General features: G+C 40.3%; 1 protein-coding gene across 1 annotated transcript in view; it reads right to left on the reverse strand.

Moving 5' to 3' along the window:
- LOC307130415 (uncharacterized protein) overlaps positions 1-10,067 on the reverse strand; it is a gene marked incomplete at its 5' end in the record, with an annotated part of 100,331 nt that extends 90,264 nt beyond the window's left edge. Inside the window, 7 exon segments of the mRNA XM_079823379.1 lie at positions 2,205-2,330; positions 2,978-3,091; positions 3,255-3,351; positions 6,124-6,688; positions 7,815-8,767; positions 9,281-9,373; positions 9,533-10,067. Of these exon segments, the coding sequence (XP_079679505.1) occupies positions 2,205-2,330; positions 2,978-3,091; positions 3,255-3,351; positions 6,124-6,688; positions 7,815-8,767; positions 9,281-9,373; positions 9,533-10,067 (2,483 nt within the window).
- Between the last annotated feature and the right edge of the window lie 4,970 nt (positions 10,068-15,037).

Here is a 15,037-nt window from a genome sequence, read left to right on the forward strand (position 1 = left end):
CATACTCTGAACATCTGCAGGAACATTTAGATGATGAACTTGTTCAGTTTATTGCGTTTTGCTGCTCCCTGAGCAATGAACTCTTGCCTAGAAATGTAATGCTTATCCTCAAAGAAAAGCAGCTCCAGTGCACGTTTCCCAATGTTGAAATTGCGTTAAGGATCTTTCTCACCCTCCCTGTGTCAAATGCCTCGAGAGACAGGTCATTTTCAAAATTGGGACTTATAAAAAATAAACTGAGGACATCAATGCATGAACAAAGACTGAACTTTTTGACTGTAATGTCATGTGAGTATGACATTCTGCATCAACTTGATTTTAAGGATTTAATTGAGGAATTTTCTTTGAAGAAGAGCAGAAAGAAGCCCTTTTAGAGGTGCGTGATATTTTATTAATTTTATTTGCTGGGCTGTTTCTGATTTGTAAGATTGTTATACGATACCATTGTTTAATTTAGGCTATGTACATAATTTTTGCCTAGCTACTATGGGATTATAACGTAATGTTTATTTTTATTTCACGAGTATAACGTGCATGTCTCTATACTGTGTTTGTTTGATTGCACATTTGATTAAGTTTAGATGTAATTTATTAAGTTTACGGCGCATGCGTGTTGTGTTCTTCTTTTGATGTTTTATTGGCAAACTAGCTTACGGTGCACATTCCGCCACCTACTGGAATGGAGTGTAAGGCGATGATATGAAGTGTAAAAAAGTAAAATTAAAGTATATAATATATATATATATATATATATATATATATATATATATATATATATATATATATATATATATATATATATATATATATATATATATATATATATATATGTATGAATAAACAAACCTTTATTTTTTATATAACTTTATAATCTTCAAGAAATGTATAAGTGCTTTTATAAGAACTGTTTAGTGCATTCTGTAATGTTAGGGAACTAATGGCAGCAGATTTGAATTCCTCTTTTAACTGAAGTCTTTCCTCTTCATATGCACTACAGTTGATCAGCACATGCTCAACGGTTTCTGGAGTCCACAATGATTACACGGACCAGATTCATGTTTCCCTCTCATCTGGACTGATTTTATTAAGAGTAGAGTGTCCAGTTCTCAATCCAGATATAACCGTATCATCCCTTCTATTACCATAAGCTGCTATTATATGGAGAACTTGTTTAGTCTGTGTATATTAAACATATGTCACCCGTTATTTCCTTTATCCCATCTCTCTAGCCACATCTTTCTGACAGCTACTTTAATTAACCCTTTAATTTCTGATTGACTTAAAAGGTATGTGTTGATATTTGTATGCTTAAGAGCCGGTTTAACTGCCTTGTCCACTTCCTCATTTGCCTCCACTCCAACATGAGCCGGCACACATTACATTACACATTACACACATAAACATTCTGCTATTATTCTCAGTTGGTATATTCTGTACAAACTTTGTTGTTCTTCTATTAATATATCTTTCCTAGATTCTGGTTCCTAACATATTATTAGCTGTTCTTTTAGCCCATTTATACTTAAAGTGAGGAAGATACATAGCAGCCGCTGTACCCCCAGTTTCTGGGTCTTAAGAACCAGTGGTGTGCCATGCGGTGGGGGGGTTAGCGAGGTCTGTGATCAGAGAGAGAGTTGGGAGACAAGCACAGCATAAGTGGATCAAATGCAAATAATGAACACCTGTGTCTTGTTCCAGTAATGGGCGTCTGAAGTGACGCCCATTTGACATTTGATTAAGTTTAGATGGGGGGCCCCCCCAAATAAAATGAGCCCAGGGCCCTGCAAAGGCTTAACACGGCACTGTGTGTGATGTGCATTGCAGCTCCTAAAATTAAACAACAACAAAAGTCCCACATTTTACCTGAAACCAGGACACATGCTTTCATTAAAGTCTTGTGGTTGAATCACAGGCGTGAACACAGTTTTGTTTTTAACTGGTCTGGACTGAAGATTTGACCTTAAATCAGAATGAAGAGGGTATTATTGATATTGATATTGATTATTATTGTGTCATTAACTGAGTAACAGACCAACAGCTTTTACAGTGTGTGAATGTATTAACAAAATACATAGAGCTTTACACAAGAGCACAATGATCATCATTAAAAGACTACAACTTATAGTATTTGATTGAAGTTATTAATATACAGCAGTGTAATGAGTTCAAATCCTGTAAGCATAACTTTTATAGAGATGACATACCTGAGATCAGGCCGTGTGTATTCACTCTTAAACTTAATTGGCGGATCCATAGAGCAGTTACTCTTCATAGACACACAGCTGGACTCTGGTCTTGATCTCTTCTGCTGGACTGAACTGGTTTTAAAACTAAGTAAAATAAAAAGCATACAGACTTATACATGTTGTGAACTTTTACTGGAAACTTCTGTCTTAGGAAAGATCAGCGAGTGTTGTAACACTTTTGCTGTAACGTCTGTAACTCAGTGGTGTTTCACTGTGTCTCGAACTTTGATGACAATTATTTTGAGAAATTAACTTACTGGTTTGAAAATGTAAAACATAATCCAAAAAAAAATGACCAAGAAAAACTGTAATATTAGGATAGGAATTAAAAACAAACAAATTGAAAACAACTATAGAATTATAGAATGATTCAACGGTGAACATCAACCGTGATCACATGACTCTTTTCAGTGGCACACTGGAGGACGAAGGCTCAACCGACTTCAGAGAGCAATGTTTTGCTGACCTTTACAGATAAACCACATGACTGTACTCTAGTAACGGTATTCTTGCTGTGAAACATCCCAGCTTTGACAGACACTGTAGTTTTCAACAAATCTGAACCAGCGGTTAGAAAATCTACTCCATTATATAAAGGTGGAAAATCTCTCATCTTACATTTACTTGATGTCATTGCTAGTATTAGACTGACAGAGAGTTTCATAAATTTTGCTTCCAATTCAAAAATGTAATACGATAAGCATAACTTTTATAACTTATAAATGAAATACCTGAGATCAGGCCGTTTGTCTCCACTCTTAAACTTAATTGGCGGATCCATAGAGCAGTTACTCTTCATAGACACACAGCTGGACTCTGGGTTTGAGCTCTTCTGCTGGACTGGACTGGAACAGAGAACAGATTCAGTTTAATCCTTTAGATTATTGTGATCATTCTTTATGAGAGGAACCATATTAATATAAAAACACATTCATCTTTCATCAAAAAGGACTATGACTGATCTTTTTCAGTGATGTAATAATATTTAACAGTGTTTGTTGAAAGTACCTGCATCCTGGAGAGAAATCTCCATCTGTGGATCCTTGTGGATCAGACATGATGAAGCTGCAGGAGAATCTGATGAGTTTGATCTCCTCCACTGACTCTGAATGAACAAACATCAGACACTAAATTAAATAATTAAATCAATTAAACAACCTTATTTTAACCTATTTTATCTGAACATATCTGGAGTGTGCAAGAAAAGGATCACAGTCATAAGGCCTATTCACACACAGACAAAGGCCAACAATATTGGCCAATACAACACATATATGTGTTGTATTGGCCAATATTGTTGGCCTTTGTCTGTGCTGATATATGCTGATATATGCTGATAAACCTCTGAAGAATCACAGACATCACCAAACACTAAAGAAACCTTGAAGTGAAAGAAACCCTTCATTAAAGATTTCATTTCTAACAAACAATCACTCAAAATGTCCTCCAGAGATTCATATTAATATGATGAAGTCACACCTGAACACTGTTGGAAATCGCCGTTTCCTCCCCAGTTCTTTGGTTTGTCAATAAGTAGACGCAAGAGATTCAGTAAAAGTCTAAAAGTAACTTGAAAGTTTAATAAAGCAAAATCAGATCAGCTTCTGAGCTCAGGATTACAGAACAGCAATATCAGTAATGCCATACAGGCCGTCTGTAATGTCTCTCAAGGCTAAGTATGCAGTTTATATTCTTGTGTTGGTGACGCCTTTCTCCTGGTCCGATGGACACCTTCCAATGGCCTTTGATCCTCTCGACCTCCCCTATTTGGCATCTGCACACAAAATTATACCAAGCATAGCCGCTCTCCCACTGCTAGTTCAAGGTTTCAAATACTTTCGCTATCAGAGTGTGCCTCAAGTTAATTCATATGGAGACTGGCTTTTTAGTCACCATAGGCCTCTGCTGTAAGTGGTTACACAAGCATATTAAAAGATTCCAAACATATTGTAATATACCAAACATAGTTGACCTTTTTAGATAACACATAATTGTCCCATAAAACATAATTATCCCACAATTCCCTCTCTTGATCTCAACGAGATCACATCTCCTCCACATGACTTTCCATATCATCCCCCCTTTGGGACTTTAGGCGAGTCCCATACCTATGCCCTCTGGTTAAGTCCTGTCCCCATAAGTTCAGCCCTTTCTTTCAACATTCAAGTCATGGCTGAATCCAGCCAGTCATCATTCTCAATCACTTCCCTCATGTGGACAAGACTTAACTGGAGTATGAGGTCAAACATCTCCCCCCTTTTTTGGCTAGAGAGGAGTAAAAGACCCCACCTCCCTAATCTAATGGATCTGTTAGGGGATGACAACCACACATCAAATTTCAGTGCATTACATTCACTACAATTCGATTATTATACCAGGGTATCACTACTTCAGTAGATTCATTTTCAGTGACTCATACTATTAATCAGTAGGTTATATATGTCTCATTATGCCAGAGGAACTCACAGACGCTTCCGGTGGCCTGGAGCGCTATCTGGGTTGCTCCACCGTTGCCAGGTGTACTCTAGGCTTGCCATGAGTTCTACCTGGTGTTGGGGCTGACAGCGGGTTTTTAAACCACCAGTAGAGTCAACCCAGTTGCTAAGCACTGATGTGCTCGTCGATCCTCTTCCTCTTTGGCTTGCATAGAACTTCACATCATATTTCAAAATTCCAATATAAACTTTCATATATGCTTTTTCCCTCATTCATGTGATCTAGAAAATATATAACCTTTCAAATCATTCCCTTTAAATCTTGTTGTATTATCTTGTAACATGGATAATGACCTGCTTCTGACTCTCAAATGTCCCCTCTTATTTACATTTGAAAATGTTATGAGTAAAATAATAAGAAATGAAAATAATATATAAAAATAATTAAACATTGTGTGGGAAGGGGCTCTTTTTTATAAAAATAACAAACAAAACATCCTCCTATTCTTTCTGCCTACACTACCCATTCTAACCACAAATTGCTGTCATAATATCCTGTTTCCATGGTCAGCACATCTAATGGTGTTAATCTGCTATAATCAATGCTTTTAATTGTTTTGCTAGGGCCTTTGGTTAGGTTTTTACTTGTTGGTTCTGAGGTGGGTTCTGGTTCCTGGAGTTCTATCATTATCATTCCCAAGGGATCTCTTCCCGAGACATCTACACCTAGAGTTATATATGTTTCTTTTTGATCATTTCCATGTTTCAATGAGATCCTTAACATGTTTTTCCAATTTCCCCAACTACGCTGGTACCCTCGAAATAATTTCAGCCTATGCTGTATGTGATCTGGTTTGGTCAAAGGGCTGTTAGTGAGAACTGTCTTGGTATACCCTGGTTTTGTGTGGCACCATGGTACTGGTGTGGCAGAGGTGGATGGCCATAAACATCCGTATATGTCATAACCCCTCCATCTCATCGGATCTTTGCCACAATCTATCACTTGGCAGAGGTCAAACTCCCACAGTCCGTCCTTTCCCTTCACCCTCTCTAGAGTTAGTTTTGCTCCATTTTTTCCTCCTTGTTTTACCAGACTGTTACCTCTCTTATGTCTATTTTGCTGTTCCCCTATTCCCCACAGTATTACTCCTACACAGATCAACACACCCACCGTCCAACATGTCACCACCCCATGTATTTTCCTCATTTTGAGATTACCACCACCTGTACTTCTTTATCATGAACCACCCTCTCTAGTATTTCTGCTACCTTTTCAAACTGTAGTTTGTCCAGCCCACACCCAATTTTTGGAATTGCAATCACTCTTTCGTTATTCTTCGTGCATTGGTGTTTTAGTTGTTCTAGGCTGTTCTCTAAGTCTTGGTAAGTGGGCAGGTCCCTGCACCACCTCTTGGTTACTAGATGATATATTACTTTAGTACCATGTTGAGTTCTGACACACTGTCCTGGCTGGCTTATGGTCGTGTCTAATTCTTCAGTGCCAAATTTTTCACGAATCTTTTTTGCAACTCCTGCTCCTAAGGCGTAATCAGCGCTGATGCAATGAGCTATGGGTACATCTGCTGGTGTATTCAACAGATCACCTTTCCTGAATAGGAGGGCAGAGTGTCCTCCAAGCGTTTTCTGGTAGAGCTGAGTGTGCGATGTTTCAGTTTCTGTTCGGGTGTCTGCTTGGCTGTCCTGTGTGTCTCTCTGTTCCTCCTGGATTTCCTCCGTCACCTCCTCTCCCTCTCTTTGACCTTCCACAAGGTCAATTCTGGTTGCAGCGAGCGACCTGCCAGGAGGGGGACAGAACATGCAAGCAGACAAATGATACCATGTTTTTCCTTTACCTGCCAGTTGGACACAGTGTGAGGTTCTAGCAGTGACTCTCATTGGATCACTCCATCTTGGAGTCGACCATTTTCTCTTAATTTGTTTCAGCCTCACCCACAGTTCGGTTGTAGTAGGTTCAATCTCCGGGGTATCGTCCTGTGGCCAACTTTTCTGTGGACAAAACATGTTAACCACTGCACTTACTTTGTCATAATATCGAGCAGGAGCATCCAGGGCCCACGTAGTATCAAACTTTGCCCATGGGCCTTGAAATTGTCTCCCTGACATTATTTCGAAGGGGGTGAACCCAGTGGTTCTGTTTATGGAACATCTGACTGACATGAGCTCGAGTGGAAGTGCATCAACCCAGTTGAGGTTTGTGGTGGAACAAATTTTCCCGAGTTTGTTTTTTAACGTCAGATTCAATCGTTCAACCTTTCCCTGACTACTATGCCGAATCTTAGTATATGTTTACTCTCTTGTTTTTGCCCAAGTGCAAGGCGCTGATTAGTGCTAATAATTCAGCTCGCTGAGCAGAAGGGCGGTCTTTAAGGGAGCATGCTTCTATGGTTTGATAGTCTGACCCTATTTGCTGGACTATAGCGTAGCTGGCTGACAGAGTTCCCAAATCTGTCCTAAAGCAGCAACCATCACAGTAGAGGATTATGTCTGGATCTGTCAGTGGTACTGAACTCAACCCCTCCCTGAGTTGCTCGTCCTTCAGGGATCTTGGTGCACATTCGTGTGGTTCTCCCTCCCCCACCAAATCGGCCATGTTGACTCCTTGGTGGCTGTGTACTATGTGTGGGGCGGTGAGTGTTTTTATCAACTTACTCTGTCTTTGTGCTGAAAAAGTGAATGCAGATGACTGAATGAACGACACTACAGAATGTGTAGAGAGGATGTGCAATGGGTGTTTCATGACTATGTGTTCCGTTTTTTCTATCATCTTAGACAGCCCAGCTGCATATCTGGCGCACGGGGGTTGTTTTTGTTCTATTTTGTCCAGTTGTGCACTGACATAGCTTAACACTCTTCTCTGTTGGTGTTGTTTTTGATACAGTATCCCTGTCCGTTCTGAGTAATCTGGGACATATTGTCTACTGTATCCAACCAAACCTAAGAATGACAACATGTCCTTGACTTTAGTTAGTTTTGGATAAGACAGAATGGCTTGTTTTGTTTCATTTGACATACCACTCCCAGCCCTTCCTATCACTTTTCCCAGGAACATTACCTCAGGCCTACTGACCTGTAATTTGTCCTTCCTGACTTTTAGGCCTGCTGTTGACAATACCTGAAGCACTTTTTCGGTATCAAGTAGACACCGCTCGTTTGATTCTGAAGCTATTAGCAGATCGTCTACATACTGCACCAGTATGGATCCCTCACACAATTCACATGTTTCTAACAGCACCCTTAGCTCTTGATGAAATATCCCAGGACTCAGGATTAACCTTTGAGGGAGGCGGTTGTAGGTATATTGACAACCTTCATGGCGGAAAGCAAACAGGTTCTTACAGTGGTCTGCCAAAGGAACACAGAAAAATGCATTCACCAGATCTATACAGGTGAAATGGGTGTGCTCAGGTGTCAACTTAGCCAGAATGGTGTATGGGTTCGGGGTGGGTAGAGTGGGGGTGGTCACAATCTCATTAATGCATCTCAAATCATGTACCATCCGGTACTTCCCTGTCGACTTTTTTAGTACGGGCAGTATGGGGGTGTTCCAATCAGAAACTGTACGACATAGAACTCCTGCATTTTCTAGCTCTCGTATTGTTTCTCTAATGCCCCCTGAGGCTTCCCTGCTGATTGGATATTGCCTAACATTTACTACTCTTCCTTTTTCTATCTCAAATGATACAGGTGCTATGTTCCAGTTCCCTACATCTCCAGATCCTGACGACCATAGTGTGTTTGGTAGGTCTCTTAACATTCGCTCGGCCCCTTCACCGTCTGGGTTAGTTATGATAACAGTTCGAGTTACTATTTCCGTCTGGTATACTGCTTCGACGTGTTCCTGAACCTGGAACTTATAACTACCCGCGGCTCTAGACATCTCCCAACCGTCTCCTATTGGTTCCCAATCAGTGGTTTGTTGTAGTCGTTTTACCATGGGGCCTAATGCTCGCGCCTCGTGGGTTGGATTGAGCAGCAGGGACACGTGTGGGGAGGATGTGTCTCCCTCTTCAAAATACCCCTGCTGTTCTTCTGTTAACTGAACTGCTACGGCTACTCCTTCTTCTCCTATGAATAAAGTTGTACAATTGACTTGTGTCAGTCTACCTTTCAGTTCATTGTTGTACTCTCTCTCATAATGCTCATCGTCTGCGGTGTCATAATACAAGGTACAGTGCCAGGGGTCTGGAGGGACTTCAACATTGTGCACAGACTTTATCCATTCGTCCCATTCAGAAATTAGTTTTGTCAATTTGGAACACTCAGTTAACCTCATCCAATAAACTTTGTCAACAACCTTTTTTTCGACCTGTATCACGTACTGACCCCTCCCCAGACTGTCCTGAGCTTCGTAGGAACAATTTGTGGTCAGTCCATTTGGAAATATCAGTGTAATCCCCTTTGGACTGCAGAGAATTTTAGCCCCTAATTTAATCAAAAGATCCCTTCCCAGTAATGCAGAGGGCGTGTTAGCCGAGCATAAGAATTAATGGAGTAGTTTCTGTCCTGCCACCTTCACTTGTAGTGGTTTGGTCAGTGGCCATTTTTCAGTTTCCCCAGAGAACCCCCTCACTTCCTCACTTTGTGTGGACAGTGAGCCCTTCTCCACCCTTTGTAGCTGTATAGTGGAGAAGGTGGCCCCAGTGTCCACTAGGGCCTCAACTGGCTGGTCATCTACCAGTATTGTTAGGAGGGGCTCAGCCAACGCCACCTCACTGGTTCTCTGTGGGTCTCGTCAATAGGTCGCATGGTCTGACGGGCCCCAGACTGGGCTTTGTCTGGGCACCTGTTGGTTGCCATACCATGAACCTCTTTCCATTGGGGTACCCCTACCTCTTCCCCTCTGAGGTCCCCCTCTAACAGGAGCCCGTCCCTGTGCAAGGGGTGGTCCCCTTGGCCTTCTGGCATTTTGTGGGCATTCACGCCTCCAATGATCCAAAGCTCCACATGTAAAACACCCCTGCTCACTAGAGGTCAATTCCCTCCTCAAATCTTGATATGGTGGTGGCCAGTCTGGAGTTGGGTCAGGGACAGGATACCCAGGGAACCCTTGTGGGCTGTATGGCCCAGTAACAGGATGCACATTGTGTGCAGGTGATCGAGCCTTCTCCTGGACCCCTGCCACTGGAAAAACTGGCAACTGGGAATTCTCTTTCGGTTTTTTCTTATTTTTGTCTTTTTCCACCTCTATCTGCATTTTTAACAGCTGAGTTTTAAGCTTCTCTAACTCAGTGTCCTCCTTTCCTCGTTTATCTATGGCTCTATCTACATGGTACACAAAATGTCTCGTCCAGGTAGCATTATCCCCTCCTACCATATCGGGACTGTTTTCCATTGCCTCGACTCCAACATCTGGAACCCCCTTCATTACTGCCTGTCTAAAAAACTCCTGTTATATTTCTTTATCATCCGGAGTTTCCCCTGTTCTTCCCTCCCACTCCGCCTCACACCTATGTAGGTATGCTGAGGCTGACTCTCCGTTTTGCAGCTTGAACTTAATGCTTTGATAAGTCCATCTGGGCATTGGATATAATGTATCCAACGCCTTCCCTATGTCAGTAATGTGCTGCTGTAGGGGTGTATGGTTGGACTCATTGACTGTATCGGCTTGTTTTTCGATTTGCTCTACCTGAGTCAGGGTCATTAGGTTTCCCCACAATGCCCTAACATCTCCTAATGCCAAGGTTGTTCCATAGGTTAATGTTATGACTTTTACCAACCACATTTTTCCTCCCTTTGTTATATCAGGGAGTTTACTCAAAACTGCATTCATGTCTGAATGTCCCCATGGTTTGTACTCATTACCTACCCCGCCCCTGGCTTGAATTAAAGGGCACATCATTTGACATTTTTGACCTTCACCCCCTCTGAATGTCTGTAAGATATTCCCGTTCTTTCTATCTGTTTTAGACCTGGTGTTGTATCTGGGGCCGCTGTTTTCCAGTTTATCTTCTTCCTCCTCATTTTTATTCTTTTTGTTTCCGTATTCTACGTCTAGTTCATACCCTCTTACCGTAACTTGATCTCTATCGTCTCCATACTGGCTACCAGTATGGCTCCCAATTGACCCCCCCCCCCCCTGCTCCTAAAGTTTCTCTCAGGTCAATCTCATTCCATTCAGCACTTTCCTTTGTGCTTTCTATTGTTGTCATGTTGTGGTCTAGTCTATCTCCTGCCTGTTTCTGAAACTGTTCTTTAACCATCTCTTTTAATTGTCTCTTAATCTCAGATGTATCATCTGGTTGATAACAACAGTTTCCCCATGCTATTTTAATAAAGCAAGTTCTTCTTTGCAGAATGCAGGAAATAGCAGCTTTTCAGTCTGTCTGGGTTGCCTTATATTCAGTCTCATATATACTGTAATGTTTTATCTCTCGTTATATTGATTCCTATACTCTCTCAAACCCTGTTAGGATTAAATCAATGACTCTCATTATTTTAAAATGTGTATATTATGTCTGTTAAAAATGTCTGTTTAACTTGGTCACCCAATTTTGCTCATCCAACAAAATGTAATTTGATTTTAATTAACATAATCCAAATATTCTCTGAATATCTTCAATGGATACAATTTTTATTTCTCCCATTGATAACGAGATAAAACTTTCAGACTTTCAAAATTGTATTTTCATATAACAGGTCAATGTATAATACAGTCATAGTACCTACATCTAGCTTGTCTCTCTCTCCATATATTTCTATCTCTGTATATCAGATATTTCTATAATCCCTTTTGTTAATTATTTGGATTTCCTCAGGGAACTGCACAAACCACTTATACTAAGGAGAAAACTCCAGTGTTTTTTTGGTGGCCACCAGTTTGTTCAATCCTCCGGATCAATCCCTGTTTGCAGGCCTGCTTATTCATTGAATTATCTAATAGACCGGTCTATGTCCTAACAATCTACACACAACACTTTGGTACATTCTTGATACGCGTTTTCTGTCTTGGTAGCAATGCTTCTAATACCATTTATTTATGATCTCTTCACACACACTCAATCACTCGGTTTTATTACATTCACTCTGACCCTCTCATTTCAAGAGGGCTCATCAATCTCTCTTCCTCTCTGAGCTGTCCGAATACTGCGTCCGTTCCTACCAGGTCACAGTTAAGTGACGGTCCAGAGAAGGTGCGCAGCACTCGAACTTCCCAAATACGGAATTATACACACTCGTTATCACACACACTGAGATCTTTAGACTTCAGACACTTTTATCTTTTCACCACGCCGGGTTTCACAGGATAAACAGAGTTTTCATAACATTGTAACCAAGCCTGGTCAACTCTTTCCCAACCTTGCCAGGTTCTTTTTTTTTATGACCTATTTTGTTATTTAACTTTTATTTTTCACCACGCCGGGTTTCACAGGATAAACAGAGTTTTTATAATATTTGTAACCAAGCCTGGTCAACTCTTTCCCAACCTTGCCAGGCTTTTACGACTTTTGTTATTTAACTTTTATCTTTCACCACGCCGGGTTTCACAGGATAAACAGAGTTTTCATAACATTGTAACCAAGCCAGGTCAACTCTTTCCCAACCTTGCCAGGCTTTTACGACTTATTTTTTTATTTAACTTTTATCTGATCTGATTTTGTAGGACCATAAACATTGGTACACAATCCCCTCTCAACCTGATAATTTGGTATATCCAATTATGCAGATCTTTTATGAAAAAGGTGTCTGCTTACCTTATTTTAGATGCTCTGCAGAGAGGTTGAAAGCGGATCGCCCCCCAATGATGACTTCAGCGTCGTGACAAATCCGAGTGCCCCCTCCAAATTGTTGGAAATCGCCGTTTCCTCCCCAGTTCTTTGGTTTGTCAATAAGTAGACGCAAGAGATTCAGTAAAAGTCTAAAAGTAACTTGAAAGTTTAATAAAGCAAAATCAGATCAGCTTCTGAGCTCAGGATTACAGAACAGCAATATCAGTAATGCCATACAGGCCGTCTGTAATGTCTCTCAAGGCTAAGTATGCAGTTTATATTCTTGTGTTGGTGACGCCTTTCTCCTGGTCCGATGGACACCTTCCAATGGCCTTTGATCCTCTCGACCTCCCCTATTTGGCATCTGCACACAAAATTATACCAAGCATAGCCGCTCTCCCACTGCTAGTTCAAGGTTTCAAATACTTTCGCTATCAGAGTGTGCCTCAAGTTAATTCATATGGAGACTGGCTTTTTAGTCACCATAGGCCTCTGCTGTAAGTGGTTACACAAGCATATTAAAAGATTCCAAACATATTGTAATATACCAAACATAGTTGACCTTTTTAGATAACACATAATTGTCCCATAAAACATAATTATCCCACAACACTCACCTCAATCAAACTTTTTCAAGATACAGCTTCTCAAATCCCCCAGCTTGAACATCATAAAGATACACGGACATTCCCGATTAAACTCTGATAAACGTTAAACACGTTGATGCTGTTTTTCCGTGTCGTATTCGCATTTTTCCAGATTAAAATGCCTGCAGGGGGAGAGAACTCTAACCTACTTTCACTTTACACTGTAACAGAGACGCGCGTTTACGAGAGCACCACGGCGCATGCGTGTTGTGTTCTTCTTTTGATGTTTTATTGGCAAACCAGCTTACGGTGCACATTCCGCCACCTACTGGAATGGAGTGTAAGGCGATGATATGAAGGGTAAAAAAGTAAAATTAAATTATCTTTAAATTATATATGAATAAATAACCCTTTATTTTTTATATAACTTTATAATCTTCAAGAAATGTATAAGTGCTTTTATAAGAACTGTTTAGTGCATTCTGTAATGTTAGGGAATTAATGGCAGCAGATTTGAATTCCTCTTTTAACTGAAGTCTTTCCTCTTCATATGCACTACAGTTGATCAGCACATGCTCAACGGTTTCTGGATTCCACAATGATTACACGGACCGGATTCATGTTTCCCTTCATCTGGACTGATTTTATTAAGAGTAGAGTGTCCAGTTCTCAATCCAGATATAACCGTATCATCCCTTCTATTACCATAAGCTGCTATTATATGGACAACTTGTTTAGTCTGTGTATATTAAACAAATGTCACCCGTTATTTCCTTTATCCCATCTCTCTTGCCATATCTTTCTGACAGCTACTTTAATTAACCCTTTCATTTCTGATTGACTTAAGTGTGTGTGTGTTGATATTTGTAGCTTAAGAGCCGGTTTAACGGCCTTGTCCACTTCCTCATTTGCCTCCACTCCAACATGAGCCGGCACACTTAAACATTCTGCTATTATTCTCAATTGGTATATTCTGTACAAACTTTGTTGTTCTTCTATTAATATATCTTTCCTAGATTCTGGTTCCTAACATATTATTAGCTGTTCTTTTAGCCCATTTATACTTAAAGTGAGGAATATACATAGCAGCCGCTGTACGCCCAGTTTCTGGGTCTTAAGAACCAGTGGTGTGCCGTGTGTGTGTGTGGGGGGGGGGGGGTAGCGAGGTCTGTGATCGGAGAGAGAGTTGGGAGACAAGCACAGCATAAGTGGATCAAATGCAAATAGTGAACACCTGTGTCTTGTTCCAGTAATGGGCGTCTAAAGTGAAGTTTGAGGTATTGTGAGCAGCACTGGCATATTTTTCTCTGTATAATGTTCAACCCCAAATCAGAAAAAGTTGGGACAGTATGGAAAACGCAAATAAAATAAAAAAGAAGTGATTTCTAAATTTACTTTGACTTGTATTTCATTGCAGACAATATGAACACAAAATATTTCATGTTTTGTCTGGTCAACTTCATGTCATTTGTAAATATGCATCCTTTCCTGTCATTCAGACCTGTAACACATTTCAAAAAAAGTTGGGACAGTAAAGAATTTACCACTTTGTAATGTTGCCATTCCTTTTCACAACACTTAAAAGACGTTTAGGCAAGGCAAGGCAAGTTTATTTGTATAGCACATTTCATACACAGTGGCAATTCAAAGTGCTTTACACAGAAATGAAGTTAAAATAGTTATAAGTGAATAAAATAAAAATATATATAGTATAATAGTTATAAAAGGAATTAAAAGGAAATTAAAAGGAAATAAAAATAAAGATGAAATCCTATCTGGGGTGGAAGAAAATGGAGAGTCAGGTTTACTTTAAAAATATTTGTCAGGTAACTGTGCGTTTAGACAGTACCCTTACAGACAAATCTTCTTGGCCTAACTTGAGGGTGTTCTCTAGATGTTTTACCCGCCAGAGCAGATCTAAACGGGTCTTCCTCGCACCACAGCGAGTACTCCAAAAATATTTGTCAGGTAACTGTGCATTTAAACATTACCCTTACAGACAAATCTTCCTGGACCGGAACACCAGGGCTATCTCTACTTTG

The sequence above is a fragment of the Gobio gobio genome (genome assembly GCF_949357685.1).
Source record: "Gobio gobio genome assembly, chromosome: 8".
In the NCBI taxonomy this organism is placed as follows: Eukaryota; Metazoa; Chordata; class Actinopteri; order Cypriniformes; family Gobionidae; genus Gobio; species Gobio gobio.